General features: G+C 44.1%; 2 protein-coding genes across 4 annotated transcripts in view; one reads left to right on the top strand and one right to left on the bottom strand.

Annotated features, from left to right (window-relative positions):
- Window positions 1-2,004, bottom strand: part of ANTXRL (ANTXR like) — a 54,956-nt gene extending 52,952 nt beyond the window's left edge. Inside the window, exon 1 of one of the 2 annotated variants that reach the window (XM_068687976.1) lies at window positions 1,411-1,996. In XM_068687976.1, coding sequence (XP_068544077.1) covers window positions 1,411-1,571 — 161 coding nt within the window. In that variant the 5' untranslated portion in view covers window positions 1,572-1,996. Of the gene's footprint in view, window positions 1-1,410 lie in introns of both variants that reach the window. The other variant, XM_068687977.1, reaches the window with a different exon arrangement.
- Window positions 2,005-4,567: 2,563 nt separating this feature from the next.
- On the top strand, window positions 4,568-24,580 carry ZNF488 (zinc finger protein 488). Of its 2 annotated transcripts, none has more exons than XM_068688637.1 (4): window positions 4,568-4,700; window positions 16,914-17,136; window positions 19,641-19,869; window positions 20,526-24,580. In XM_068688637.1, exons 2-4 carry the CDS (start codon window positions 16,921-16,923, stop codon window positions 21,692-21,694), a joined length of 1,614 nt encoding a protein of 537 aa, XP_068544738.1. In that variant the 5' UTR covers window positions 4,568-4,700; window positions 16,914-16,920; the 3' UTR covers window positions 21,695-24,580. The 2 variants fall into 2 exon arrangements, with proteins under 2 accessions (XP_068544738.1, XP_068544739.1); XM_068688638.1 differs by lacking the exon at window positions 4,568-4,700 and adding an exon at window positions 10,396-10,603.
- The last annotated feature ends 1,555 nt before the right edge of the window (window positions 24,581-26,135 follow it).

Raw genomic sequence — 26,135 nt, forward strand, 5'->3', positions numbered from 1 at the left:
GCTAGGGGTGCACAATGGTATTGTAGACAAAGAAATCACTCGGAAGAAGACATACCATGCCACAGAGAGAACCCATACTGCAATCACCAACATTTACTGTTACTGGGATCTCAGTAGAGGAAGTGGATGTAACAGCACCAGGTGCGCCTTGAAACTGTGACGAGTGCAAATTTGAGCGCTAACCCTAGCCCCTCACAGAGCTCCTTCCAGACAGGAAGGGGCCTTCAGGAACAAGTTCAGTGTAATAAAAATAAATAATAATAATTAAAAAAATCAACAAAACCCCCAGACATTGTGTTAGCACATCTTTTAGAAAAGCAGAATGTCTATGGTAGCCTTCAGACCATTTTGCTCTAAAAGCAGAATCTTTACTAATGATGCTTTTCTCTTCTTCTGGAACATACGGACTTGCTGGCTCCTGAGCGGTGGCAGCTTTTTGCCTGATGCATGCTGTGCAGAAGGCCTGATGGACTGAACTGTTCTCCCAGCCAGGAAACAGCACAATGCAGACTTAGTACCTGGCTTACGTGCAAGGATCACAAAGAAAAGGCTTCGTTTTTCATAGTACCATGTCACATCCTGCCACATAACCCAAGATGTACTGGGTAAGATGACCATCGCACTCACTGTATGCAGAAGACCAACAATTTGCTCCTGGAGTGTAACCCTCGGTTGTCAAGCCAAAGCAGTGCACCAAGAAAAACAAATGTGGGCCTTCTGAGAACCACCTGCGGGTGTGCTAATTTACCACTGACTTCACTGGTACTTGCTGTAACGTGTCTACAAATGTGAGCTTACCCAAACCCTCAGGCCATATCTAAATTAGAATAGCGTGATACTAAAGGAAAGTGTTTGCCAACATATTTCAATAGATGTAACTCAGACATAGGTTTAGGCAATTCTAAAGAAGCTGATCAGAAACAAATTTTATAAAACTATACCACAAGCATGTGAAAAAGGCAACCGTTACATACAAGCACTTGAATCTTAACTTTAGGTAGCTCTGCACAGACCACTCTGGCATGGCTTAGTGCCACAGGTGGCATTTCAGCACTTTGCCAAAGCCCTGGCACCAGACTCCAGAGGTGCTGGGGGCACTGACCACTGTCCCCTTGAACCCAACACCCACAGCTCACACACCGCGCAACCTGATGGTGACCTGATCTCCTGGATTTGCATGTGTGACTAGCCCAGGATAAAGCACAGGGCTCCCCTAAATGCTGCCCTTGAGAACCGCACAAGTTTGGGGGAGCAAAACTAAGCCCCCTGCCCCACGCATCGTGCTCAGCACCAGGGCAGACGTGGGGAAGGCACCTGAAGAAACTGGAGGAGAGGAGAAAGCAACGTCCCTGCTGCTGCAAGGAGGCAGTGAGGGGTGAATAAAGGTTTTTAAACGTGGCTGTCACTTACTTGTCCAGAATGAAGTAGAGATCAAAGGCACCGTGACAGGAGCGTTGCTCTTCTTGCTCTTCCTCCTCCTCAGGCCGGGCGCAGGAGGTTAGACTCCCGCTCGCCAGCAAGAAGCAGCACAAAAACGCCGCTTTCTCCACGCCGCTCCTGCAACTCGCCATCTTTTCCCTTCCTTAAGTCTTCTTCCTCCCCCAGTCTCCCTCTGGCTGCCGACCTTACAGTATGTTCGGAAGCGCCAAGGGAGGAGAAAAAAAAAAAAAAAAAAAAGAAAGAAAAACCACAAAAAACAACCTCACCACCACTGACTTCAGGATCTCAGCTCAGCCCCGCGGGCTCCGGACAGCCCTGCCCGCTGGCTCAGGGCTTGCTCAGGGCTGGGGGCTGAGCCCGGCCGAAGGGTCCCCAGAGCCCTGTCCCCATGCCCCAGCGCCTGCCCCCAGCGGCTCAGCCCCGGTCCCGCAGGGCGCGGAGCGGCTCCCTGCGCAAGGGCCGGCGGCAGGAAGGGGCAGAGGGAGGGGAGCGGCGGGGGGAGACAGGATCTTATGGGGGAAAGCTGAAGCGGGACTTTCCTGTTCCGGGATGCCGAGCGGGGAAAGGCTGCTGCGAGTGGGGGGACCGGGGGAAGGGAGGGAGGGAGGGGAGAGCCTCCCGTCCCGTCCCGGGCTGCTCCGGGAGGAGAGGGGCAGTGGGGAGAGGGGGACCAGGTCGCTCTAGGGGTGATGGGCATCATTGCAAAAACCTGGGAGAAAGCAGGGGCGAGGGGGGGAGTACGCGGTGCGGGCACATGTGCGAAATTGGGTTGCAGGGGACGAGGGTAATTGCAAAGTTTCTTGCCTGGGGAGGGGCGAAAGGACGGCGTTTTCACGCCTGTCTTATGTCACGGCAAACTGCTTCGTTGCTGTGGTAGAAAACTGAGTTTGCTCTCGCTGCGTCCAGCAGGCAATGAATAACGCTGAAACGAAAATCTCTTGATGGGGGCAGCAGAATCCCACCCGCCTGCCACCCGCAGGGCACAAAGCGCTGCCCCGAAGAGCTGCCCCAGCTCATCTGGATGCTGCTTCCAAATTTTGCATAACTGCTGGCTGCCAGCCGCTTCTCCCTCCCCCACAGCCGCTGCAGCTCCTAATTAATGAAAAGAGCCACGGGGAGGGATGCGAGCGGAGTCACTTTGCATGACGGGCTTGGGACTAGACGTTTCCCTCTTTCTTGGGGGGAGGCTTTCGAGCAAGATTCAAGGGCGAGGCGATTCGCATCCCCCGTGGGGTGCTGGCACGCCGCCCCCCAAACACCCATCGCTTCGCTGGGGGCCGCTTCTCCTGGGGAGCCGAGCGGTCATGGGGGGGGCTCCGGCCGCTTTTCGGGAGCCATGAGCAGAAAGTGACACCTCCTCCCAGCGACGAAGCCTGCGCCGAGGGGGCGCACAGCCCCCGGCTAGGCACAGCACGGCTGCAAGGGCCGCGGGGTGCTCCCTACAGCCCCAAGGGGCTCTGTCCCGGGCCGTGTCCCCATGCACCCATCGGTCCCTTTCCACGCACGACACGGACACGCGTGGAAGCGGCTCGCTCCCGCCGCCCCGAGCCCCTGCCCCGTAGCAGCCCCCCGGTTTTCCGCTCTCCTGGTTAAATCCCTGCGCGGTTCGAAGACGAGCGCATCGCCCGAGCTAACCACTTGAAAAGTTTTTTTGTGCGCCGGCCAGCTCGGACCCAGCGATTACTTAGATCATGGAGAAATCCAAGAAACCCACATCCTCCCTGGTGACATTCACAAAAAATGAGCAAGCGGCTGCTGGGCAGCAGGAATTCCCCGTCCTCCCGCTCCGCCCCGACGGTGCCCACTAGCGTCGGTAGCCTGCGCCTTCCCGCAGCCGTTCCGCAGCCCCGGCCCCTTGTCCCGGCGCCGTGTCCCGGGCAGGTCGTGATAACGATTGGCACTGCCCAGTGATTATCGCGACTGATGCTGGGAGCCCCCGGCCGTCCCGCAAGCGAGGGTGCTGCGGGTGGCTTGCGGCCGTCCCCAGAGCCACCGCCGGGCTTCCCAGCCTGGCGTCCTCACCGGGGCGGATTGGGGACGGCCCGGGACGAATTCGGCTGGACAGGCACCGGGTACGGAACGGGAGAGAGTCTCGCCACGTCTGCTCACCCCCTTCTCACTCCTTCTGTAGCTATTTGCGCAAAAGCCGCGCAAACGTGAGCGCTTGCGGCACGAAGCGCAGTGGGGATTGCCCATCCCGGTGTGCCGAGATGCCTTCCTGGCCCGGCCCGGGGGGGCGATGGGGCCGGCAGCACCCAGGTTCCGGTGGGGGGCTCGGCGCTGCCCGTGCTCGGCCCCGGGGGATGCGCGGCCCCGGCCCCGGCCCCGGCCCCGGCCCCGTTATAGCGCGCACCGAGCCCGGAGGTGCCTCGACCCGTTATCGGTGTGAGATTACTCCCTAATTGTAGCGAAAACCCGCCCTTTCAAGAGCATTAAAGGCTTGACGTTTCTTTTTCCGATACAAGCCAATATTCAGATTACATGGACACTAATCAAATAACCCGGGCTATTCCCTTTGTCAACATGCTCATAAGAATCTTCTGCCAGGCGTTAAAGGCATTTATAGGGAACGACATCTTTCAAAACCGATGTTGCTTAGTCCGGATTTAGAAAATATTTGATTATGACAAGACGTTTGATGGTTATATTTTACATACCAGCTGTGCCATAAATCGTTTCATACCTCAAAGAAATTCCTAATTTTGTTTCCTGAGAGTGCTTTCTATGAAGCAGGGATTTCCATTTCTAGCCATCCTTACCCATACCTGCAGCTCCCCGAACACCACGATAATAAACCAAAAGTGGTATCAGGCGCCGCCGAGGAAGGCTTAGGAAGATTTTTCCATCCCTCCCCTCCCCCCCCAACTTTAAAAGAAACTCCTTTTTAAAGTACCGCTACAAGGGGAATCCCCTCCACCTCCCGAGCTCCCCCCCCCTCCCCCCGCTGCACTTCGCGGCCGCTCCCGGGACCGCCTCTGCCTCGGGGGGACTCCGCGCCCCTTGGGGGCCGTCGGGGATCCCTGGGGGAGGCTTTTGGGGGGCGAGGGGAATTAAGAGGGAGTCGGGGCGCCGCGGTGGGCGTTATCTTGGGCGGGGAGCGGCGGAGGGGGAGGAGGAGGAGGAGGAAGCCGCCGTGCGGGGGGCGCAGGGGGGGCGGATCGGGGCCGGCCGCGCTGCCGCCGGCAGAGCGAGGGCAGCGCCCGGCGGAGCGGGGGGCTCCGAACCGTCCCTCCCGGCCGGGCAGAGCCCTCCCGCAGCGGGTAAGGGCGGCGGAGTGCGGGGACGGGGCGGGGAGGGCGGCCCCGGGGGTCCGAGACCCCCAGAGGGGTTCCCCGGGGAGCGGAGAGGGCGTGGGGGGGGAGCACGGAGAGATCCGCTGTGTGGGCCGGGGGAGATGGGGCTGGGGGCGATGGGGTTGTGGGTGATGGAGATAGGGAGATGGGGACGGGGGTGATGGAGCCGCCGTGCTGCAGCCCCTCCTCAGATATCCCCAGGAGTTCCTCCCGGCGAGCATCCCCTCGAGCATCCCTTGCCCTTTTTGCTGCTCCCCTCGTTCGACCGGCTCCCATCGCGGCAGATCGGTGCTCGGGGTCTGGACTCTTTGGAGAAATTGGTGAAGTTTCTTTGCAATATCTCGCGTCGTTATTCTGTATTTGTATCGGGTATAACGAGATCTGCGCTCCTCTGCAGAAATTTCTGAGCGGGTCAGTAAGTTAGGAACTGCTGTTGTCACCTGGAAATGTCATATTGGGCTTTACGTTTGCAAATCCTGCCATGAAAAGGTTTCTGTAGGATTGAAGTCCGGTACCAGTGTGTGAAGCCTCTTCATACCTTCATTCTGTGATCAGACAGGAACTAGTCGTAGGAAATGTCAATGAAAACTTGATGGAGGACATCATTTTTATGCAACTCTGCATTTTCAGTAGAGTTGCTCTTAAATGAAAAGTGGTCGTACTCATGCATTGAATTCGGGAATTTAAAAAGGATTGTTCAGGAGCTATTCTTTTTTCGTGGCTTTTGAAAATGCCGAATTTAGTGCTCGACAGCTCTTGCTACCATTTGTTAAATACAATTGGTACTACAGAGAGAGGGATTTATTTAGGCAATAGGAAGACAGAGGTATTACATTTAGTATTTTTTAAAATGTGTAAAAGTAGATGAAATCACAAGTAGTTTTTCGAGAGAGCACATTTATTCGGTATTTATCATCCTCCAGTATTCTGAAGCAAAATAGAGCTGCCGTATAGAACTCTACAGAAATACCATCTTATAGGAGAAAAAATAAAGCTCTATAGCCATAGAAATATTGATGTAAAGTCAAAATATTACTTTAGCTTCTATTACCTAAATGTAAGATAACCAGATAAGAAAAAAACAATAAATTCTTTGTAAGAAATTATATGGAAGATTTGGCAGAATTAATTGCCTAAATCCTAGCATGTTATATGCGTGTTTTTTTTTTTTCTATGTTTATAATGCAGCGAATCAGTATGATTTTCCTACAGCACATGTTACTTGAAAATGCTATTAATAAACACCAGCTAAAGAACAAAGTATTTAATTGGGAAACAAATTATTTTAGATCAGAACTGCTTTAATTTACAAAATTCACTTTCGATTACAAGGTTTCTTTGCTTCACCATAGTATAAAATAAGTTGTTTGTGTTATTTCCCACAATTTCACATTACATAGTGTTATTCAGATCAGTTACTGGCTGTTAGTGGAGTAGACATTATGTAGTAAGTTTAGAATTAATGTAAATAACATTAAAGTAAGTGACTGTTACTTAGTACAGATGAAGTAATCTCCAGTATTAACCATGTGAAAGTGACTCGTTGTAGTTTTAAAATATTTTTCTTCATATGCAAATGATAAATATGCTAAATTGCAAAAGATTATATAGCTGTATGTGAATATATATATGGTTGTGAATGCATGTGTATTTATGTGTAGACATATACGTGCACACAAATATATTAGTTTCTTGTCAAAAAGAGGTGTTTGAACAAATATCACATTTTTTAAAAATCAAGAGCTATCAAAAATAAATAGCGTGAGTGTTAAATGGAAGCAAGCTTCTTGAACATCAATCAGATAAAGTAATTTCTCTGAATTTGCAAAAAGAAAACATGAATTTGAAATATATGAAGAGAGAAGAGAAACCGACTGTTTTCACAAGTTACACATTTTGTTTCGGTCTGATTGCGTGTGATTTGGTCTGATTGTGTCTGGGTTGTGGTTGGCTGCTTGGCCGCTTGTTTCTCAGTTTCCTCTGTCTGCAGATAAGGAATGGAGGTTTTGCCTGCAAGGATGCCTGTGTGAAGGAAGAGATGCACCTGTCTGTGTGAGAACAAGTGTGGTAGCACACATTTCCGTGGTTGGGTCTTTCCTATCTACATGAATCTACAAGGATTTTCCTGAAAGTGGATACATGCATATGTGTGGCAAGTAACTTACAGTGTGTTGACAGAGGAAGGTTTGTTCAGTTGCCTTCTCTTCCCATGAAACAGGAATTCCCATGAAATGACTTTACTGCTTTAAGATATTTGTTTGTTGTATGCTCCTTTTGTGTGGGGAAGAATTAGAGGCCTTTTGCATGTTTGCTCTCCCTTCCCAGTTGTTCCCTGTAAAACTGAAATTTCCTGTGACATTTTGGGGTGGTATGTCTATTGCTGAACGCTGAACTATGCCAGAGCAGCTGGGGCAGAATCCAGACCAAGCCTCTGAGATGACCACTGGCACAATTCAGATCTGGAATACAAAATACTGTGTGCTCTGAACTGAAATATATCCATACAGCATGCTGCATATACTGTGCGGCTGAAATCATGCTAATTCATTACATGCATCATACAGTAATCCTCAAACATGTCTTGAGGGTTACAATGTGCTCCCAGTATCCCACAGGAACCCTATTTTTTAGGTCCTAGACCTTGAAATTTCAAGAACAAAAGTGGTGGGTTAGGATAATGCTCCCACCACATGAATGATCTGTATGCTAGCGAAGAGTCAGCCCTTCAGTACAGATCCCTGTGCACAGAAGTTAAGTCTTTAAAAGCCAGCAGACTACAGAGCTACAGTCAGCTCTTCTTTGTCTGCAGGTGGGTTTTCTGACTTGTGAATGGCTTGTACAAGGCAGTACCATCCACCAGGGTCCATTAAATCAGATGCAGTGCCAGACAGAATGAATAATTCTGCCTCTGGGGCCAACCCAACTAGAAAGGAGTATTGACATTTTATGCATCATGGAGCTAAACTCCTAGATGCAGTTTGTCTGAACCTGGGGTAGCAGAAGATAAATATATTTCATGCTTTCTAATTAGGACATTGTGGTATTTACTACTGCTTGTCGTCCAGCCTGAAATATTAAGAACCCTGATAGTTTTTGTGGTTTGTTTGTGGGTTGGTTTGTAAGATTTTTATTTATTTATTTATTTTAATTTCTTGCATTTGGGAGGTGTGAAGCAGAGACCTCAGTGACTCTGTGTGGGGTCACTTGTGTTCTACCAGATTTAACACCTCCCATTCACAGGGTCTGCTAGATCAAGGAAGGCTCCACTGGAGCTGTGCTGATACCATTCCATCACACGTCCCAGCAAATCAATATTAGTGAGGCTTTCCTGCTGTGTGGGATGGTTCATTCCACTCCTGCCTGCCCTTTTCCTGCTCTGGAGGATAGTGGCAGTAGAGATAGGTGTTCAGTGTGAAAAGTGCTAAAGAGCACAGGGAAGTTTGCTGTGGAGCTCCCATTTGAAAATCCCTTACGTTAGGATACATGCCTCCTCTGGAACTTGTCCAAATCTCAGTTATTTCCTCACCAGACTAGCTCTGACAAAGAATTGCAGACATTTCATTCCTGGGCTTCGAGTAGAGTGGAAATTGCATCCCCATGGTCGTGTGAGAAAAGTTCTGCCCCTTCTGCAGAGGGACAACTCCCATGAGATCTCTCTCCAGGAGAGATCCCACTTCAGCTTTCCCAGTCCTCAGAGAAAAAAATAAAAAATAAAAAATAAATAAATAATACAAATAAAAAATGGAATCTTATCTTTTAATCTGTACTTCCAGTTGGCTCCTGTACTTCACAATACTTGCTTCAGGCAGATGTGGAGCTTTAGGTATTTACTCATTTCTAAACGGGGATTTTTGCTCTGTCTTCTTCATTATTGTCCCTGAAGTTTGAGAGATTGTTCATAATAAAAAGATTTGGCAGCTTCATGATTCACTAGGCTGGGTATCCAGCCAAGATATAATGATGGCTCATCAAGAGCTGTCAGTTTATATTGCATGTACTGTGGATTTCAGGTGATGGAAGACAGTCTGAAGACCACAGAGCCTTAAAATACCAGGATTTGGAGAACTGTTCCCTGAAGATACCATGACAATAAAACAGCAAAATTGTGAGCACCCCATAAACTTGGAGGTGTCTGACTCAATAAAAACTTTCAGATTGAACCAGCACTCAAGAAAGGGCCAACCTGGAAGCTCAACATAGATATCAGGCTCTTCACTCAGAGCTGCTTTATGATCTTTTCATGGGATGTGAAGTTTCCCTATTTCTACCCCTTATTTTTCAGGGCTTGTCAAGCCGGAGTTCTGCAGCTGCTGTGCAGAAAGGCATGATGAAAGGATGCTGAGGCCAGCTGAAATGCCAAGGGGAGACCATTTTCATGCACCAGGCTAGTTCAGCCCCGATTTTATTCTGCTCTGATCTGATTCAGTTAATCTCTGCAGCCAGCAAATTCCTCCCTGGTGCATAATTGTATTTCCTTTTGCTTCTCCCCTGATGCCTGGCTCAGGCATGCTGCAGGGACTGAACTGTCCCAGGAGCGCAGGGTATGGGCTCAGAGCAGAGGAGCCAAGAAGAGGTGCTCACAGTATGGCCCAGGATAGCCCTGAGTAATAAAAACATTCTGGTCTCCACGGGTTTCATCATTAGCATTTTGTTTATCAGTGCTAATTGAACTGCTCTTAATACATGAATTGGAAGTGGTACATTGGCAGTAAAGGCCCTTCTTTGAACCAGCTGATCCCATATCTCTATGCAGAATCATTGCTGGAATCTAAATTTGCTATGTGCAAAACTGGGAGGATGAAATAGGATACTTAGAGCTCAGGAATTCAAGGAATACTGTCCATGGGCTATTTCTAGAAGACGGACAGGATGCTGAGCTTGAGCTCAGCACTTTGTGCAGCCCACCTGGGCTGGGAATAACAGCACATGGCTGTATCCACCTGTCCTCTCCACATCTCCTTGTGCAGTTTTCTTCTGCCATGTACATGTGCTTTTCAGTTGCAAAGGTATGAAGGAACCACTTCAGGCCCAAAGGAAAGGTTCCCAGACCTGGGCCCAGGCTGAAGCACAGATACTCTATATTGCAGCATCAGTGAGCTAAAGGAAATGGCCTCCTTAGACCTTCTGTGCTTTGAGAGGACCTTTTCAGCTTGTAATTTAAATGATTTAAGAAGCAGGTTGCAGTTTGTTCCAGCATTTGCCTTGGGGTGTTTGGAATTACTTATTTTATCTTTCAGAACAAGAATTCTTTCTTTTCTTTGATTTCCTGCCAGTTTCCTCCAGTTCCAATTTTGATTCTTCTCCTTTGCAGTTCACTGCATGAAAAGAAAAAGAAAATTTTGCACAGAAGGAAAGCAAATGTATAAAACCCAAGAAGATTTTCTCACTTGTCCATCTCTGATTCCCTTGGAATTCCCTTCATGTGTTAAGAACCCTTAGTTCCTTATAACAACAGAGAATAATAAATACTGCAGACAGAAGCACTCTGTCTGCATCAGCTCAATTCCCTTAATATCTGTAGTTTATTGTGCATGACACTGCATGTCTGATCATGGATTCCTCAGACCGACAGACCCCTAATTGAAATCAAAGGCAGTTTTGGCAGTAGCCACGGGATGGAGTCCCAGGTTATATGCCTCAGGGAGAACGTTGTCACACTTTTGAATTGAGAGGAGTAAGTTCAAAGGTGAAGGAAATGATGGTTCCAGTATTTAATTTCTATTCTATTTATTTATGTTTCAGTCTTGTTGACATGGCAAATGCTGTTCAAGTTAATCCCTACTCTGGAGAAAGGCCAGAGTAGATGTAAAAATGTCTGGGAAGACTGGGATGATGCTTCCCCAAGTCAAATACTTAAAACAGTAGTTTTTGTGAGTATCTTTTTTTTTTTTTTGTTGGTTTGTTGTTTGTTTGTTTGTTTGTTTTCCAATGTAGGGTAATTGTTTTGAAAGGGATATCACTATATGCAGATTCCATCACAGTTGAAACGGAATGTGAGGGTGAAATTGAAGAAGCTACTTAGAGTTATTTTTTATCAAATTAAGAGAACCAGTTTTTATTATCCACTTCCATTTATGTTTGCAAAGAACTAGCTAAAACAAGTTCTGGTTGAGAAGTTTCCTCACTTGCAAAAGTGGTTCAGTTGTTTTCATTACACTCATAAAGTTGATGATAATATTAAGCAAGGCTACCAGTGCTTTTATGACCACCAAGAAGCAAAGGGTGATGCCACAGTTCAACATTAACGCTATGGCAAGAACCAGGATGAGTCCTATGAAAATAGCGAGGGGGGAGTCTGTGTTTAAACTGGTGTTTCTGCACTTGGATGTTTCCATGCATTTCTTAGAAGAGCTTGCAGTGACATCTGAAGGCCATATGGTAGAAAATCAGCTCATGAGTGTTCCTATGACCTTCTTTCACTTCTCCTCCCTAGAAATGTATTTTTGTCACAAGGTGAGGGAGCTACCCAAATATTTTTCAGGAAGACACGAGTTGTAATCTGATTAGTACGAGTGGGATGACATGCAAGTGCTAGGAAACGGGGAGAGAGAAAGGATATCTGCAAGGTTCCAGCTTGGAAGAGCATTCAGGAAAATGGAAAATGGCTACTAAACATTTCAGCAATGGAGCTATTTCTTAATATGCATGGGAGACTGTTATACAATCAACTAGGATAGATATACAGACAACAGCCCCAGCATTGGGAATGTTTGTGTGTTTTTTTGGTGAATGTTTTTGAAAGGAACAGACTCTCATGCTTCCCACCCAGCAGCTAGGCAGTCACAGCTCCTAGCCACCAGCTCAGTGGTTGGAGGCAGACAGCTGAGGGTGGGGAGCAGAAACTTAAGAATGCCACTCAGGTGGTGAAGCACTGATCCAACCTTGGTTGTCACAACTGTCTGACAACTCCACTGCACCCTTCCCTGCTAAGCCCAAACTTACAGACAAGCTGAATTGTGTCTTACACTGTTACAAAGCATGCTAATTCCGGGGAGGGAGGGGAGGGGGGGTGGAGGGGAGGAGTCTTCTTGAAGAAGCACAGAAAATGCCTAGAATGGGTCTTAGTAAGGGAGAGCTGAAAGGAGATGGTGCTTTAATCAGGCAGCTCTATTAACTGGATTAATAGAGAACGGGTTCACAGAGGTCTTCTGAAGACATGAAAAGGAGTAAGCCAAAACATTGGAGCTGTATCTTCAAAGCAAATTACTAGAAATACCTGCTAAATCACAGTGAAACTTGGCAGGAAAAAAGGGTGTAAATCTTTCAGGTTAAGATAAGGAAAACCAGCCTAAAGCTTCATAGTTGACTTTGCAGGGCCACAGGTTTGATATAGATTACCCCAAAAACATCAGGTTGAGCCCTTTTCAGTAGCAATTTTTGAGCTGCTTCTGGAAGCAAGCAGGCTGGGATCAATTGCTGTGAGCACCATCTACTTTGTGTTTTTTTTGATGGAACATCCACAACTGCATAATCCATAGGGAGTTGCCTGCCTATAGGTACTGGTTGCTTGACAGATCTGTCACACTCCTCAGAAATAAAGATGCAAAATCCATGACTCAGGGACATGGTATATGTGTATCAGACACTCTCTAGGGGATGAAGAGTCCATTAACCATCAAGACCCTAAACTCATCCATATGAAGAATTCACATCTGTGACAGATAGAATATGGAGAGTACCCATCGTCTAGCAGGTGATCTGACTCTAATGTGCTACTAATGCACTATAAATATTCAGTTTATTTCACCCTTTCAGAGACATGTGTGTGGGTGAGCCCAGAGGAATAGGAACTGCTTATGCAGAACATGAGTGAGAACAGCAGGGTTGTATTGCATGAGGGAGAACGTGTCTGTAGGAGGCAATGGCACTCATAGCATTGGCTGTTTGAGGCAAGCATGTCATTGCACAATACAGAGCTGAAGACATGACCTTCACAAAGAGGCTTATGACAAGGGTTCTGTAAACTTGCCAAATAATAGAAGAGGGGTGAATTAGTCGAATGTACAAGACAGCTCACAAAGCTGTGTGAAATGAAAACGCAGAATAATTACTGCTTCTCAAAGCCATGTTAGCCAAAACGTGGAAATCAGTAACATAAGACAAGTGTGATTTTAGTGTAGTTTATCTTCACCTATACGTTAAATGAATTAGCATCAAGTTCTCTTGTTGAGCACAGTAAAGCTTAAAGAGGGGTGGTTGCCTTGCTGACACCATCCCACTCCTTTGCGTAATGTCTCAGGATGGGGTTCTCTTCACACAGCACCGCCAGGTAGGTTAATCCCCTCCAAAGCAGGTGGAAATCAGACTCATTTAAAATGTTTTTTTAGGAGGACACTAACTGTCACTGTTCTGACACTGAAATCAAAGGAAGGTGCTGGAGATGTCACGCTGAGCAAAATACCCCTCCACACAGGAACACATAAACACCTTTCCCCATTACAGTTTTTTATTTGATTAATGAAAATCGGTAATATAAGCAACTGTCTCCTGCATTTCCACTGGAAAAAATCATTGTTTTGATATCACCCATGAAGCTGAGAAGTCTATAAAAGGAATAAAACCACAGGGAAAACTTGTAATGCTTGTCCTGATGGCATGTGAAAACACTGATGGGCATTTCTAGGTCACTGAAAAGAAGTTGATTACAACTGTAGCTGCTTAAGTACTGGAATGAGGTAAGAGAAGGACACTTAGCTCATTGAGGGACAGAGGTGATGGTGTCTGAGGAATGTATGAAGATAAAAGACAGAAATTATGCTCAGCTTGGGAAAATAAGCAATTAATCCATCAGTGGGAACTACAGAGATCCAAGTGCTTTGAGGTTCAAACACACCAGCCAGAGGGGGGGGGGGGGGGGGGATAGCTGAATACACCATACATAAGAGGTGTAGGTAGGAATAATGGGAAGTTAAGGAAATGAAGGCCTGATACCAGCCTCAGAAGTTCATGACATTCCAGGAAAAAATAAAAAATCAATTAGGTGAAGTTTTGGAGAATTCACTGTTATGATCGTTTTCTCCATCCTTTGCTCCCTTTGAAGAATGTGAGCAATTCACTTCAGTCTGTCAAAGAAAAATGCCAGTCATTCTAGTGTACCTTTTTCATTTCTCATTAGGACTCCAGTTGTAGGTTTCTAATGATTATAACCTTCTTTAGACTCTGAGGACTGTTGGCAAAGATGTGAAATTTGCTCTGGGACTGGATTCAGAATTATACAAGAGCTCCTGTCCTGCTGTCACTTTTGGGGACACCATGTTATACTGCAATGTTTCACTAGATGGTGCGTTTGACAAATTATTTGAAGAGATTGATCTTCCCTTGCTGAAAGCTTATGATGCAGGGCTTAACACAGCAAGCCTTTTTGCTCTCTATAAGCGGTACATCCTCTTCACAACTCTCTACAAAGTTGACCATGCTGTGCAAGAGAGGAATGTGACCATTGCTGTCACTTGGGGGATTTTTTTTTGTCCATCACAAGTCTTTGACTAATTCATAAGTCACTTAGAAATCATGGCATATTGAGTTCAAGGGACTCTTAACTTTGGAAAGAGGAAAGCTGTGTTGGTTAGAAAATATCTTATACTCCTTATTAGGTTCTATTTCCCCCATCTCATCAATCTAGGAGAATTAAATGGAACTGAAGATGTGCATATATTGATTTATTTGCTCCCAGAAGGGAGGATTAGCCTGAAAGCAGCTGTGTGGGACAGAGAGGACAGGCAGAGGTTCCCACATCCAGGGAATTAATTCCTGCCCTTCTTCTTGGATGTGTGGAAGCCCTTCTATCCTCAGGATTTGGAGCAAGGGCATGGGCAGCACATCAAGCAGCAAACACCTTTCTGGGAGCTGCTGACACTTTCACCAAGGAGCTCAGAAAAGCTGCCTAGGTTGGAGGTATGTGCTGCGCTTGTGCTCTGGGAGCTGGTGGTTTCACATCCATCTTGCAAGTAGCAAAGCTAAAGCGGGGACACGGTGCTAAAGCCTGTCTGGCCCCTCTGCCTTTTCCCTTTCTTTGGAAAAGATTTTTTATATTATGGCAGAAATCACTAGGTGGTGCTGTTACTCATAAAACTTGTACTTAGTATAGCACATTTTCAGTTTTTGAAGAAATGGTTCTGGTAAGCTTTGGGTGTGTGGAGGGAGCTTTTGAAAGCTGCTGAAATAGGGGAAGGTAGCAGGCAGCAGTAGCTGGCTGGAAGGGGGTGTGGATTTCTTAGATCTTGGTATTGGTGCTTTGGCTGGAATTTCTGGACAAAGGGAAGAGATTTACTGCACACAGGCAGCAACCCATCCTCTTCCTTAAAGCGTGTGTGCTCAAATTCAGCATCTTTGACTCCTTTCCCATCACAAATTCAACCTTGAGGGCCCTCAAAGGAATCAGGAGGTTCTGTTTCCTCTGGAGGGACAACAGTGTAGCCAAGGCACAATGCTCTCCTGGTTTACATGGAGACATTCAGATGAATTTCACAGAAAGGGGAATCTTAGTGAGAGGATTTGCCTTCTAAGGTCATAAGTGGATAAATAAAATAATGTTAGAAAGGATTAGGAATTTTAGATTTATTTATTTTTCTTTCTTCTGATAGTTAGAAACTTGTATTTTTATGTATTATTATTATTTTTTAATGTGACTTGACTGTTTTCATTTATTAAAAAATAATATAATTTAAACGGAAACGTGCATATGAATATGCTTATGTGCTTATGTGTTTATTTAGGTAGATTCTATATAGTGCACAAATATACACATACAAGACATCATTTTGTTCTCATAGCAATAGTAACTTCACCGGATTATCAGGAAACCAGGCAGTGAAACTCATCAGGAACAGAAAGCAGAGACCCATTCTATCCTCCTCTTAATGATTAATATCTGGCAAGCCACTTGAACTTTGGTTGTCTTTTTTTTTTTTTTTTTAAGGCCATCTTACTTCAGAGGCTTACAATGTTCTGTATACATAACCATGCATTTCAATATTTTCAGGGTAGGGATTTAGACTTGCCTACCAAGAGGAAATTATTCTGAATTAACTATACTGATTTAGAAACTGATTTAGTTAAATCAGTGCAACTCTCCTGAGCACTTTATATCACTTCTGTTTAAGTCATGAGTCAGTGAATAACAAATCAATTCTGTTGGCAGAGAGTGAGAAAGATTAGACTGGATCTTCAGCCCTTCTATCTCAGTATTTATTAGGCTAAGGACTCTTCAGGGCTTGTTGCTGTTCTCTTTAATTTTCTCTGCCTAATGGACCTGATCCATCTCTTGATGGCGTAAATGAGGGTTTTTCCATGACCTCCAGATGGGAGCTGGAGATGGCAATAACTTCATTAAAAACCTAGAGAAGCTTAGAATGACAAATAACTCAAAACTACCTCCTTGCTGTGTATACAGTTCTCAGACTGAGGCTCATAATGCAGAAATTGCCTCTGCTCTGAAAAATGTAATATTCTACATTCAGTGCAAGAAAATTCAGTCCCTAAGTATACCAACCTCTACTAACATCATGCAAAGAGTCATAATCTCATTCCATTTTCCTAACAATAGCTAACAGCTAAAATCTCACATACATTTTGAGATGGGATGAAAATAATCCCTGTGTCAATCTACAAAGATTTTGTGCATTCAGGCTGAATAGATTTGGGACTCAGGCTGTTCCTGGTTTTGTATCTGCTTAACCAGAACATGGACTGATGTTACACTTACAAATTAAAAAGCACAGCTTTTTCAAAACCTATTTGGTAAAGCATCTGCTTTTATGTTGTTCTCTTTCTGCATTTTTCTTCGCGCTTATAAGGACTACTAAACAAGAAATTTATCTGAGAATATGTTGAACAAGAATATTCTGAGTTCCATGTACTGAAGATTTTGCTTACTCTTACCAAGGCTTTTTACTGCTGGCTGCAGAGAATACAGTGCAGAAACAGTTGAGCTCTTGGATGGTCTCACTAGTCCAGAAAAGAGTAACTAAGTTGTTTACAAACCTAGTATTTTGGTTTATTGCAAAGCCTTTTTTCTCTTTCAAAACTGGATGTTAATAAAGCTCTGTGTAACCAACAATCTTCTGACATGGTCTTACAATTCACCTCCAGTTAGTTCCTAGAAACCTTTATATTGTAAGTAGTGGTGCCCCCTTCCATTTTCATCTGTATTACAAGTGTGATTTCTTACTCATTTTACAGGTTTATAATGGAACTCACATCTTTGCCTAAATTTCTGTGGACAAATGACAACAAACTTCTTCATCACCATTTTCCGGATGTATTGGCTACTGTTCACACCACACAAGACATTCCCGAAGAAGCTGTTTTTGGACCATGTATGCTCCAAAACACCCTAGTGGACACTGTAGCTTTTATTGCCCTCAAGTGTTCTGAAAGACGGAGCATCCATTACGTATTCAAGGTAGGAGAACGCAGCATTTCAATGCAAGTCATGTCAGACAGGATCACACCATCTCGCAGGAGGTGACTATGTCAGGGGGTAGATTTTTGTTCTGTTCAGCACAACTAACAGCTCCTCCAAAAGGGAGAAGTAGCCAGTGTGTTTCTAATTATGAGCTGTATACTGGAGGGACCTCAGTGAAAACTGGCTCCTTTGCAGGAAGAATACAAAGTCCCACTGCTGTGCTGACTATTGATGACTTGGCTTTTAAGTTTAGTCCAAAAAGGAGCCCTGTTTTTTTTTCTCTCATCCTCTTGGAGACCCTAATTTGAACTCCTTGGTCCAATTTGTATGCTTGGGTAAAGACAATGGCCACCATTGGCGCAGGTGGTTCTTCCCAGCCAGCCATTTACCCCAGCAAAGCAAACCTGCCCCTAAGCTGTCTTTCCCCTTTGAGTTCCTCTGAGCCTTACAGCCTCTCGTGGGGTTAGCCTCCTGGATCCAAGGAACAGCCTTATCTTCACGCTTCTTCTCCAGCCTCTGTCAAGGAAGCCAGACCATGTCCATTGCACAGCTCTGACTGAACCTGTTGTGCAGTAAAGCCCCTCCCTCATTTATGAATGTAAAAGATTCATATGAGGGATTTCCATCCCAGGAAGGGGGTGGACTTGCATCTTTTGTAGTGTCTCTGCATGCACGGAAAAACTGAAGCAGGCTCACGCTTGCAGTTAAGTGTACCCAGGTCTTCTGTTCTGCCCTGTATTCCTCCCCACCTCCTTCAAACTCTCTCAGCTCCTTCCCTGCAGGCCTGGTTCCTGGAGGAGCTGTGTTCCCTTTGACTTTGCTTAGAGCTCCGGGTGGGTACTTGGTATTTCTGAAACACTGAAACTAATAAATGACAGCCTCTGTCAAAGCTATTAGTTGCAACCACTGTGTGTGTGGGTGGGTGTGCTTGTGTTGCTGTCAGACTTTTGGATTTCTCAATCATTGTTAATTACCACGGCGTTTAGAGAGAACCAGTTACAGGGCATGCTAATTTATTTTCTCCCTTATAATAATTAACTCTTATACTAATGCCCCCTTAATGTTTTATTCTTTTATTCAAGCTCCTACCGTGGTCATACTTTTCATGGTAGGTAATCATCAAACTGAGCTAAACACAGAGAAAGAAAACCAAAATACTGTTTCTGATACAAAACACCAATGAATGGCTGCCCTGCAATTAGTGGAAAACAAAGAGCTATACATTGCTTGGGGTGAAATTTGGATCATACTTGTCATTAGACATTTTTCATTTCCAAATTTCTTCCTTTCAAAACAATGACTTAGTGCTTCAAAAATTAGTCAAGGCTTTTTATGTGTATAAGTGTTGCCCTTGATCGCCCTGTGTTTCAGCCTCCGAGCTATGAAAATCTTCCCCATCCTTCAAATACTGCTGAGGACATAGATCTGCTGTGGTAAAAACCAAGGAAAAAACCTATAAATAAATAAATCATTCCCTATTCAAAGCAAATGCAATCAATTAAATAAGATGGGAGCCACACACTGAATGAGGAAGACAAAACCAAATGTTTTACAGTTATATTATTTCCAGAGCATGGTCAACCTGTGACTAAATGACTCAGGAGTCCTGTGGAGAAAGGCATTTATGCAACTGAGGACTATGTTGTAACATGTACACAGAAGGGAGATTTAATTTGAGCAGTAGGGTTAATATTATGTTTTTAACTTTTGAGTGCCTGACCTTCCAACCTAAGTGAAATTTTCAAATTAAGCTGTTTGGTATTCCTGAATACACACATACTGAAAGTAAATCAACCCCTCACTACACTCGGAAGTAATGTAATGAAAAGTATTAATCAAATGAGTTTTTGTCTGTTCGTATACCCTGAAATGAATTTAAGCTATTTATCAAAGGAAGAAAGGGGAATATGTCATTTTATTTCTGAAAAAGGAAAGTGATAATATAAGTACTTCCTAGCTGTATTTGTTAAAATCTAATATTTACATAATTTAGCCAGTAGTAAATGTGGAAGTTGTCTCCTTGGGATGTCGACTCAAATAATCAAAATTATTCCTAATTTACCCCTCTTCTGACACATCCCATTTTCCCATGGGATTGAGACCCCTTCTTACAGAGGATCACGCCATCTGTACCTCTAAGATCCACACCCAACGCAGCCTCAGGAGACAACCAGCATCAGCAGAGGAGAGCACCTTGCCATGAGGGGGCTGGAGATGGGCCAAGGGAGCAGCCCTGGCACTGCTGGCCCAGAGCAGGTTCATGTGAAGAATGGTGTCCCCTTCTGGTCCCACTCAGTGCTCCCAGAGCTCTAAGCACTCACATGAGGGAAGCCTTCTCCCTCCCATGACTTTGAGTTTGATTGCAGCCGTGTGTGATTTGGGCTTGCAGCTTTGGCATGGGCTCTGTGTGAGGCAGAAAATAGGCTTTTTCTTGAATTTCATGGAAATCTATTTGGGGTCACAGGACTTCAAACTTGCATTTTTTGTGTTCTGTTTCACAGGTGGATGTTACGTCTGTGCACAGTCCTACAGGACTGCCTTGGATGAGACTTGTACAAGCAGCTGCCAATAGCAAGGAGCAAAACTTAGAAGCTTACTTAGAAAACAGTCAGTTATATTATCGCTCTACCAGGAAAATCAACAAAAATGAGGAGCTGCTTGTCTGGTATGATGAGGAGCTTTCCAGCCTCTTGGGTTTCAATGAGATAAAAGCTCAAAGTCCCCAAAATGGTAAGTACCAGACTAATGGTTCTGCGGGGGTCACTGAGGACTGAAGTGAGTCTGCAACATTAGCATGGGTGATCCTGTAATGCAGGAAATAAAACCAGTCTAAATCCTTAGCAGTCAGGTAAGAAAAGAGAAAAAAAAAGAGCAATCAGCTAAGAAAACATTCTGTTTTAGGGACTGAGCTGGAGGCATCCAGTGAGAAGAAATTTGTAGCTCTCTATACCAGTTTAGTTGTTACTTTCCAGCAGAGGACAGTGCACTAGGGAGCAGTGCTGAAGTTTTTAAACTGTGCAATGGAGATCTATGCACCTGACTACCTTGGACTCCTAAAAGCCTAAAATATCCATTGGAAATATGCCTTTAAAATAAAAATATGCCTTTAAAATAGCAATTTTATCTAATACAAACATGGCTGGAGAATCTAAATGAGAGCATTTCTGCAAGGAGCACATGGAGGTAAATACAAGTGAACCATTTTCCATAACAGTAGGGGACCTGACTCTGCACTGGCATTACCTTTACCATGTATAGTCTTGTATGACATAAGAGATGTTTCTGGGTTTGTGTTTTGTTTGTTTGTGTCAACAGCAGGGTCAGGATCTGCATCCATCCATGATTCTAACTTTGCAAAACTCATCATTTGTTGTCTGTTTCTGCAGAGCTGAGATGCCAAGAATGCAACCGAGTCTTTAAATGTGAGCATTCGTATCTCTCCCATGTCCGCTTCCTATGCGGACCAGAGAAGAGTGCCCTGCTATGGAGAAACTTCCAGGATGGCAAGACTGAAAAAGGCAACTTAGAGGACCAGACCACAAATTTCCACAGCCTGGCAAGGGATCTAGAGGTCAAAATGGCAGCTCATAAAGATGATGCCCATGGTCTCACTGGAGAAAAGAGAGCAAAACTAGAAGAGGCTGAGAACAACAGGAGCAGAAAAACAGTGTTGTTGGAGAAAACAAATAACCTGAGTGAGGGACGTAACTGTGGGGGCAAGGAAGAGGTTGGGGGAGAGCGCTCACTGCCAGGTTCTTTCTGGAAGCCTAGTTCAGGGAGGCAATCAGCTAGGAAGGATGCTTTTGAGCAGAAGCAGAGTGCTTTCACTGAGGTCAGGAGGGTGAAAGAGAAGATGAGGAATGAGAAACCCAACGAATCAGAAGAGGAGGATGACATGGTCCCAGCTGGTAAGGAGCAGGTATCAAAGGAAGTGTTGCTGAACTCCTCTGGCAGTGCATTCTCCTTTGTGTGGCCCACCAGAGCCCGAGGAGAGCAGAAGAGTGCTTTCAGCAAGCCTAGTAAATGTCTAGCAGAAAGAGCTGCAATAAATTCTTCTCATCCCATGAGTGAGTCACCAAAGAGCCTGGGGGAGCTGTCCGGCTTCATTGCCACCACAGACATCATGTGCTGCAGCACTCTTCTCAATTCCAAGTTCTTCGTCAGTGATTTGTGTAATGCTCAGATGCTGCAGACTAGCATCACTCGGAGCAATGTTTTCCCATATACCTCAGACCTGTGGTCCAAACAAGCAGGAGGACAGTTACAAAACACAAGCACCACTTCTTCCTCCTCCTCCTCCTCTTCCTTGACTCTTCTTCCCCCTACCTTCACGTCATTTGGAGTGGCTGCCCAGAACTGGTGTGCCAAATGCAACCTGTCCTTTCGCATGACATCTGATTTAGTCTTCCACATGCGGTCACATCACAAAAAAGAATACTCCTCAACTGAATCCCAGAGCAAGAGGAGACGAGAGGAGAAGCTAACATGTCCAATTTGTCATGAGTACTTCCGAGAACGCCATCATTTATCCCGGCACATGACCTCTCACAATTAGAGCTGTGCAGACAGATCTCACCAAGGGACTGGGCAGGTTGGGTGAAGAAGGGAAACATTATTCAATTGTATCAATTTCTTTTTGCAGTTACATTAATTTCTTACAGGAGATCACTGTTTACAGTAATTTATAATAGATGCTTTGCAAAAAATATAAAATGTTTACAAAAGTCTGAGTGGGTTGTTAGATCTGAAAACTCAACCTAGCCCTTTTCAATCTATTTTTGAGGAAATAAAGTAGTGAAATGAATGCACATGCAGTATTAATTTGCAAAGAGTTGGGAACAAAGGTATCATTTTTCAGATAGAGTTTGCTTTGCTTGTATCTGATTTGCTGGTGTATGTGCAGTACAATGTAAATACAGAAGTAACACACTCTTTACTGAATGTGGAATCTTTAAACACTAAAAAAAAAAAAAAAAAAAAAAAAAGTGTTTATATGCTTAAAGAAAATAAGTTACTTTTCCTAGTTTTCCTAGCAGCTTTGGTGGACTCACTCCTTTGTGTTAGCTGAATTTGCTCTCTTATCAGATTCATCTCACTGTCTCCTTGGCTTTGGAAGGGACTACTTAAAGTTAAGACTACCTGAAAATAGTGGTTGTCAAAAAGTGACCAACACACAGCCAAAGAGGATGTGAGTCGTAAATCAGTACATCTGAGTTCTGTTCTATGCTCTGCCGCTTTTGAAATATCTTACACAAAACCAAATCAAGATGGATCTGCATCAAAATGTGACCTGTTGTCAACACAATCATGTAGACAGGGAGCGCAAATTCTTCCCTGAGGTGTGCTTGCAAAATGTGTGTGACTTTGGTAGGCATATAGATCGGATAGGGGCAGAGTTTAGCTTGTGGTTTTCAGTTTCTGGATATACTAAAGAAAGTACCTGGGATGTCTGAGTTACTGCTATCTACTGGTAGACAGAATCTGCACCCTTTAAGTCTGGATGAGAGGCTCTGTTCTGCTGACAGCTAGAAGAGGAACATCCTTCAGAAAATGACAGAAGCATTAATTGCATTGGATGAGACCATCTCTATCATTTGCTTTCTACATTGGCCAATCCATCCATTTTAAAGAAGATGCCAAAGTCTCTCTATAGCCAGTCTATATGAGACAGTTTTCCATTGCCTTCTTTGGTTTGTGCTCTGCTTAGTCTCAATAAGTTTATATTGCTTGAAGGGGAGGGGAGGGAAAGCAAGAACCCTGCCTGTTGTTACTGCAGCTCATCTAATTAGCCCTTCATTACTTTCTAAATCCATTTAGGGACTTTCTCTTGATAGCTTATGACAACATGTTATTCAAGTGAACATTTATGTCTCTCTTGAAGGGGATTTTTTTAAGGCTGTCTCCTGTTTTTGTGGCCTGTCCCTGAGCTTCATCTGCAGTTATTCCCTTTCAGAAAGAGAATTGTTAAAAACTGCTTATTTCTCAAATAAGAGTACCCCTAAGATTTGTATAGGACATTACAATATACTCCTTATTATTTAACTTCATGCTGATGATACAGTCCAGTGTTTGTCTGCAGCACACTGGACAGAATTTTTTATTGAGTTCCCATGATGATGCTTAGGTTGATAATGCAAGTATCGGACAAGTGACAAGAGACAGCCCTAGAGTCTTAGGCTGTCAATTGGGATCAACATATTACCCTCATTGCCATCTCTTGGGAGATTTCTCTAAGTCAGAGACCATATTCTTATATTATTATTTTAATAATAATATACTGTTTATTATTAATACATGGCTGTTTCCTGTTAGCATAAACATTTGACTTATTGTAGGCCAGTCACCGGCTGTGCACTCCAGTTTTATTTTCCCAACATAAAGTGATTAAACCTTTACATTATGCCTTTGAGTTTAGAGGACATAAATTGAGACTGGAGGTCTGGTTGGACTGCAACACAGCTTTCCCAGGTCAGTGGTGGAACTTCTTTCATTGGAGTCATTAAAAACCAAAGTGAACAAAAGCTTTGAAACATGCAGCACAGGGAACAACCTTGCATTGAGTAGGGGATGATGTGGTTTCCTCCTAATCTTTCCATCTCTATTTTGTGTCCAATAACATTTACTGTGTAAGGAATATATTTATGGCAAGGTTTTACAGGCCAAATTTCACTCCATCTGGTTTTATCTGGGTGCCAGCCAGTTTACTGTGAAGTCAGTGTCCATAAAGTGTAATAAAGGACTCCATGGTGTAACTGCATTCATATGTGGTTAGGGTTATAGTTCCCATTAGTAGTTTAGGCCAGATTGTGATCTCACTTATTCCAGTGCAAATCCAGAATAATTCCATGTTGCTACTCCTGATTTACATCAATAATATTCAGATCAGTCTGACCCTGTATGAATAAGACTAAAGATTTATTTATTTATTTTTCATACCATTACTGCCAAACATTCTCCTCTGTGCTTTCTATAAAATGCTGTTGTCTTAACAGTTGTATGTTAGAAACTTAGCTTCAGATTTCTTCTGGAAAAAGACAGGAGCAGCTACGCAATGCTTCCCTGTATTATGTTGGTTCATCACTTCACCACTTCAAGGGCCTGTTTTTCCAGTGCGCTACACTTGGTTATCATTTAGGTCAGAATGAAGCAGTATCTAACTGGCTACATGGTTTCACTGATTTTGTGTTGGTATAAGTGATACTGGGAAAGCGTGGAAAAACAGCCACTGATAAAAAGCTGCTAAATCTCCAGATTTCTTCCAATGGTGTGTTAGATCTACATCCTCAGAGCTCTCATTAGTAATTAAACTTCATTCTGCCCATCCTGTGAGGCTTAAGTAAGCAGCAAGACTACGGGGAGAGAGAGCTTTCCTTTATATCATGAAGTTGTTTTCTTTGGTGAAAGAAAAAAAAAAAAAAAAAAAAAAAAAAAAAAAAAAACAGCACAAAAAATGACCTATAACCTAGTTTCTTTGTGGACATATCTCAGTCACATTAGCTTAGATACTGTGATGACAAACCCTGTATAAATGCCTTCTGTGCATAGAAAGAAAAGAGAAACAGTTACAAAGAGTGTCAGAGCTGATTCAAAATACAAAAATGAAGAGGAGAGGTTTTTAACTAGCTTTCCCTCTGACATTGTCCTTATCTCCTCCAGTTGCAGGAACAGCATGGATTACGCTAGCATGTAAAGATTGGGGGGTTTCCTCTTGCAAAACAGAAATCCCACTACAGGGAAGTGTGTACTGTCCTTACCCCTCTTCAAATGGCCAATGGCACAATGATTGAGTGAACAAATTGCTTTTCACACCGACAATTACAGTGTTTTGTGAACTAAGACCTGTTTACACACACTACTGTCCAGTATCACATTCTTTTGCCAGCTACACCTGTGCTGACATCAGAGCAAAATATCATCGGCGCCAGCAGAATCAGACCTTGATTCCTATGTGTGAAATAAGCTCTTGTGCAAAGCCCCTCATGCAACTGGGGGGAATGTCTTTTATGTGTCTCATGTTTAACTGAGTGTCTCATCTAAGTTGGGCTACATAAACCCTTGCACTTAGCCAAAATTCTGGGAGATTTTATTTCTTTATATGAAAATATTCATATTAAAGCTGAGTGAACCAAGGCAGCGCAGGCAGAAGGAAGCCTAATGAGACAAAGAAAAACAAACTTCCTGTAACTGAGTCATGCTGGAAGCTTTTTTTCCTAATGTCTGGAAATCTGAACATTTAAATTGGTGCGCATGAAAGGAAATCCTGCTGGAAGAAAAGCACTCCCCTAGATGTTCTTGAAGAAATGAAGGGACTTAAGGAATTCATGAAGGACTGCATCCAGTCCCAGTGCAATACTGTGATTTTACAGGAGGGATCTTTGTCTTTTGTATGACTAGAGATACTTGGAGGAAAAAAATGGAGATGTGTTTCTTTATCACAACCACACTCAGATTTTTGAAGAGTATGCATGTGCTTGTTTTTAGGAGTAAGTTTTCACTAATTCCTTACTGAATCTGTGGGCTCCCTACAGACCACAGTTTGAAAATCACTGGTCTAGGGCAGTTTTTGTGGTGTGATCAAGGAAGACTGCATTAGAAGCACTCTCCAGAGAGCAAGAATGCAGCATTCTGTAGCAAAACAAACAAACAAACAAACAAAACAAACAAGCAAATAAAAAAAAAGTAAGCTGGCTGCCATTTCTTGGTTGGAGTCCTGTGTACTCGAAAAGGAGAAGGATCATACTGCTAGGAGGCCTGGTACACCAACTTCTGTCTTCCTTTCTTCGAAAGGAACATTATTAGAATTAACCATTAGGAAGTTGTTCTAGGTTGGATGGTAAGGAAATTGTGCTACAGACTGTTGAATGTCCATGTCAGCTCTGGAACCAGAAGGGACAAGCGTGATGGTTTCAATGTGTTTCCTGTTGTATAAAGAGCTGGAAAAGCACTTCAGTATTTACCAAGTCCATCCCCAAGACAACATCTGTCTAACTTTCTCA

This window comes from Anas acuta, chromosome 7, assembly GCF_963932015.1.
Source record: "Anas acuta chromosome 7, bAnaAcu1.1, whole genome shotgun sequence".
NCBI lineage: Eukaryota > Metazoa > Chordata > Aves > Anseriformes > Anatidae > Anas > Anas acuta.